We start from the raw sequence: 4,724 nt of genomic DNA on the forward strand, positions 1-4,724 counted from the left end.
TCGTGCTTTAAGGCCGTCGTCGACAGGAATTTGGTCCCGACGTTTCGCTTTCAGGCATGGCTAGTATTTTCAGGTTTATGTTCGCCGCTGATGCAATGCTTGCATTGGAAGAAGTTGGAAATTTATTGACAATTTTTATAGTTGGCTGTAATTCTTTTACTGTTTTGTTCCCGTTCAGTAAAGAAGTGCCATGGAGTAACGGTCGTTATTTTTCATCATTTTTTTTCTTTCTAGGGCATTTAAACGTTCAAATACAGGGTGAATGTGGCCAAAGATTTTCAGGTTTTTGAGAATGGCTTTACTTTTCTATTTCCTTTCATCGTTTTTGGACGATTTTTCATTATTTACTCTAATCTGGCAATTTTTGGAGAAATGGCCATTTTATTTTTATATTAAAGGGCAATTTCGGACTTTAGACCATTTAACTATTTCACTGAAGTTCGTTTTTTATCAAATGCCAGTTTTATCAGACCAAAATACTATTTAAGCATTCCAAACTTTCTTTAAATTCAATTTCCATACCAATTGGTAATATTTAAGGTTTTCAGACGTTTTGCTAGCACACATGGCAATCATCTTCAGAGGTGCGTGCATTTCGAGTGCCCACACTGGTCGTTCGAGAACTTAAGTGAAACTGACTTTTCCATTTGGGAACGTAGCTGGCATCGGTTCATCTCGCTCGCGCACATAGAATTCTAAGAGAGATGCCCAATTGACTGCTAGTTGTTACGTTCCAACTTGCCACCTTTGCGGCTTAAAATATATCAGTTTTAGCTGCCGCCAATTTTCGATTACTCAAAATTCAATGGGTACAAAAATTTCCCATTTTCTGCTTAGGTTTTGAACATGTGTAAAATATGTTTTTTGCACAATGGGGGAAACAAAAAACGCACGGAGCTTCAAAAGCTGCAACATCAAAAAACGTAAATTACTCGATTCGCTTCGAGATCGGAACAGTGTTCAAGCAAACCACTTCTGAAGATGCAAGCCACTCGTGTTTGCGAAACATCAGGAAGAAATTCGACCGAACGACGGCCTAAAAACCCGAAAACCCATCAGTTTCAATGTATTTAATTGTCTATAACTTCAAAGCCCTTTTTTTCTGGAATTTTTTAACTCTGCAGGCAAAACTGGGCCAAATAAACGACGACTTAGGCGGAATATATGAAAGAAGCATATCGTGAGTTCACTGAATCCGCACCAATAATACAAAGATTAACGAGGAGAACAAAGCGTTTTAGTGGGCTTTGCCAAACCCGGCGGAACGTTTATTTTACTCGAAGATTCAATAAACATGGTCGGTTTCTATTCAGTACAGGATGTGCACGCAAAACCCGAGTGTTTCCATTATATGGAATGCATATTCACGGGATTTTCCTCGATATTTGCAGCTTTTCGCCATATGGGCGGATGTACAGTTCAGCCAATCATGCTCTTAGTTCCAATCTTGCTCGATCCGTTTCCCCAATCTTCCTTTATAGTTTTTCGGAGTTTTGAACGTTAATTTAACAAGTCGAAAAGCGACTTCTTAAGGCATTTGCTTGAAGATCGCCATACTCAATCTTAGCTCACAATCAAGCGACTTTTATTAGGCATCACAATCAAGGCTTGTTTGTTCTTGGATGGTGGTAATCTAGAAAAGCCACTGTAAACAGCAATTCCGCTATTATCTAATCGAGACTCACATGCGTCTATTTGTTCCATGTATGCTAATTGGATTAAAAGCACTGGTTAACCACAACAAAAAAAATACGCAAAATTCTAATTGGATCTAACGGAACCCTCCTATGATGGCGGCAAAGTAATGCTTATCTCAATCAGTTATCAATGAGAAAATTTGTCAGTTTCAAGTTGGGCAAAGTCAGTAAAGTTTGCCGGCTTGGAACGGCTGTAGTCGCGTAGATAATTTTCGTAGATAAACGCGAAAATAGTTTAAATTGAAATAATCGCCGAGTGAGTGAAGTGGATTAAATGAAAAAGAAATGGAACAAATGAGCCCGATAATGTTGCTCCTCAATAATCCACTATGCTGATTTTTTTTTAATTGGACCCGATTCCTCCCAATGTTTCTCTGGGCAAATTTTCACCATTTTGTATTCAGAAATGATTGAAATCCACCCACAAGCTGAAGAGCTTTAGACTTCATGGATAGTTTTTGCGCGCATTTTCTAACTGCTCCTACTCCTCATGTAAAACTCAATTACGCTTCAAAAGAAATTAATCCCAATCTTAAAACGCTCAGTGTTTGTAAAACCGATTTTATAAATATGCAAAAAGTCTGTTTGTTCTATTGCTTCGATATTGTTGAGGCGAATTCATTTTTTTACAAACTGCTTGTTGGGTATTTCGCCTCAAAAATTTTTGTCTTTAAAAAAGACAGAATTTCCTCACGTCTTTTATTACAGATTGATAAATAGTGCAAGAGCACTGTTTATCAATCTGTAATAAAAGACGTGAGGAAATTCTGTCTTTTTTAAAGACAAAAATTTTTGAGGCGAAATACCCAACAAGCAGTTGGTAAAAAAACTTTTTGAGATTTTGTGTAATTCGACATGCATGTAAAAAATGATTTAGGAACCCGCTCTTCCCCTATTTTTCGGAAGGTTTGCCTCACTTTGCGTTGAGATTTGCACTTTTTACCGACTCCCTATTTTGAATTTTGATGGCACGAAGAGTGCAAATATTAATTTAACAATTTATATATCTCCTTACAAAATGGAAAAATGGACTAACGCAAAAAAGCTGCTTTTCCATGAAAAAAAAATTCCAACGCAATGCACATATCTGTTACTCGCACATAATTTTCAGTGTTTCTTTCAATCGATCGTTGAATTTAATACAATATCCAAACATCCCGTGTCCAGAATCCTGTAACAGTTCCGCAAAATGCGTATATTAGTCAACACATCTGGATAAAGTTAATCATAAGCGAGCAATAATGAAATTCGCCACATAAGAGCGTTTTCTGGATCCGCCCTGTAATTCTAGAGCAAACAAAGTGGAAAGCGAATGAATTGCAAAGCGCCCTTGGCATTGTTCACTACAGCCATGCCGAGGCATCATCCAATCGACATCTTCTTAATTTTAATTGTAATTTTTTCCGGAAGTCTCGATCTGAGCGTAGCAGAGAGCGACCGGCTTTTTGTGCGGAAGTGTTGTCCAATGAAATTCGACTATGTCAATCTAACGTGCGTTCCAAGTGAAAACGACTTTAAAATGGATTTCCTGCTCGAATTCAACTTTGCGTTCGAATTCCTCATTGGACGGAACTGCAGCAGTGAGATGAATTCCATACTTCTGCAGGCCTCCGATCTTACAGTTTCGTTTCGCATTGTTCAAAGTGGCGATTTGCAAATTCGTAACAACGAGACCACGGAAGCTGCTAGCAATCAGGCCGAGGAAGCTGCTACTGTTGTTGTTAAAGCCGATGATTATTGCCTGGATTTTATCAATGAAGACCAATCGGGATTGTCTGCGCTTGTATGTTTAGGCAACGAAGATTATCTCGTTATTGAAATGGTTTATGGTAAGTAAATTCTTGATTTTCGGGCGAAAATCCATGATTTTTCAGACACGGGCAGTTTCCAGGGAATTTTGCTGGCAAAGCAAAATAACGCTGATTATTTTCTGTAGCCAGATATTTAACAAAACAAACTTCTCCAACGCGATAGTTCAAGTCGTGATTTTCAACAGCCTCTGAAGATGGTCGCCGTGCGTGCCATCGAAACGGTAGAACCAAATTCGTACCGACTACCACATTAAAACCCGAAAATCTCCAATTAATCGACGGACTCTTAGTGGCAAAGCCCAGTAAAGTCAACTCTGAATTTTTAAGCTCCATTTTGCCTTGTCTCCATTTCGATGGACTGTCATTCTTTATTGGCAAAAAATTTCTTCCCAACTTGTCCGCGCAAAACTTAAATATTTGTAGCCGCGAAGGCGGCAAGTTGGAACGTGGTCGTGCGAGGCCTATCTTGCATCTCTCTCCGAATCCTGTGGTTGCGAGTGAGAGGAACCGATGCGTTCCAACAACAGCTACGTTCCTGAGTGGAAAATTCAGTTTCAAGTACACTAGCCGGCGATGCAACAATAAAAAAAATATCGATTTGAAACGGCAAATTTTCTTAGGCGATTTGACTGAAAACTCGGGTAAAGTGGCCCGATTGCTAATGTACAATTTAAAAAGCCAAAAGTCTATAAATATCAAATAACAAGCGCCAGGTGCTGGTTTTTTTTAAATTTCCTCGATGCAAAACTCATTTTTCGGGACATTTTCCCACTGTCCGACTAGGCGGACAGCCAGTATATGAACATTTAACACCCGACTGAAAATTTTACAATCTCGTGTAAGTAGAGCGTTCAATCGTTATCGAAATGCATCCTGTTTAGGCAAATTGACTCATTTTTTCCAAGGCATGTGGACGCGATTGATTATTGCTGAAATTACGTATTATTATTCTATTCTGAACTGGAACAGTTGCCTTATGACAAAATCGCTAATTTTTCGAGTTTAGGAATTTGGCGCTAACGTTTCGCTCCCATATACAGGGTGTCCCGTAAAGGGTGCTGCGACATTCTTTGAATCAAAAGAAGACTATCTGACCTAACTTTTATTAACAAAAACTGTCCGGCTCCTCTGCTATTGATGGTCAAAGTTCTTCAAAAAATGGATCTTTTTTTAAATATCTAGAGAATGGTACGATGTATTTTGGTGAAACTCGCTG

At 38.7% G+C, this 4,724-nt stretch overlaps 1 protein-coding gene across 10 annotated transcripts in view; it reads left to right on the forward strand.

The window, feature by feature from the left end:
- LOC109539466 (G-protein coupled receptor Mth2) overlaps positions 1-4,724 on the forward strand; it is a 31,794-nt gene that overhangs the window by 18,635 nt on the left and 8,435 nt on the right. Inside the window, exon 1 of one of the 10 annotated variants that reach the window (XM_019907220.2) lies at positions 3,034-3,526. The exons of the other annotated variants lie outside the window; for them this stretch is intronic. Within the exon in view, the coding sequence (XP_019762779.2) occupies positions 3,049-3,526 (478 nt within the window). The 5' untranslated portion in view covers positions 3,034-3,048. Of the gene's footprint in view, positions 1-3,033; positions 3,527-4,724 lie in introns of those variants that run through there. 10 annotated transcript variants of the gene reach the window in all.

The sequence above is a fragment of the Dendroctonus ponderosae genome, unplaced genomic scaffold, assembly GCF_020466585.1.
Source record: "Dendroctonus ponderosae isolate FM_Combo_2020 unplaced genomic scaffold, Dpon_F_20191213v2 Dpon_F_20191213_8, whole genome shotgun sequence".
Lineage (NCBI taxonomy): Eukaryota > Metazoa > Arthropoda > Insecta > Coleoptera > Curculionidae > Dendroctonus > Dendroctonus ponderosae.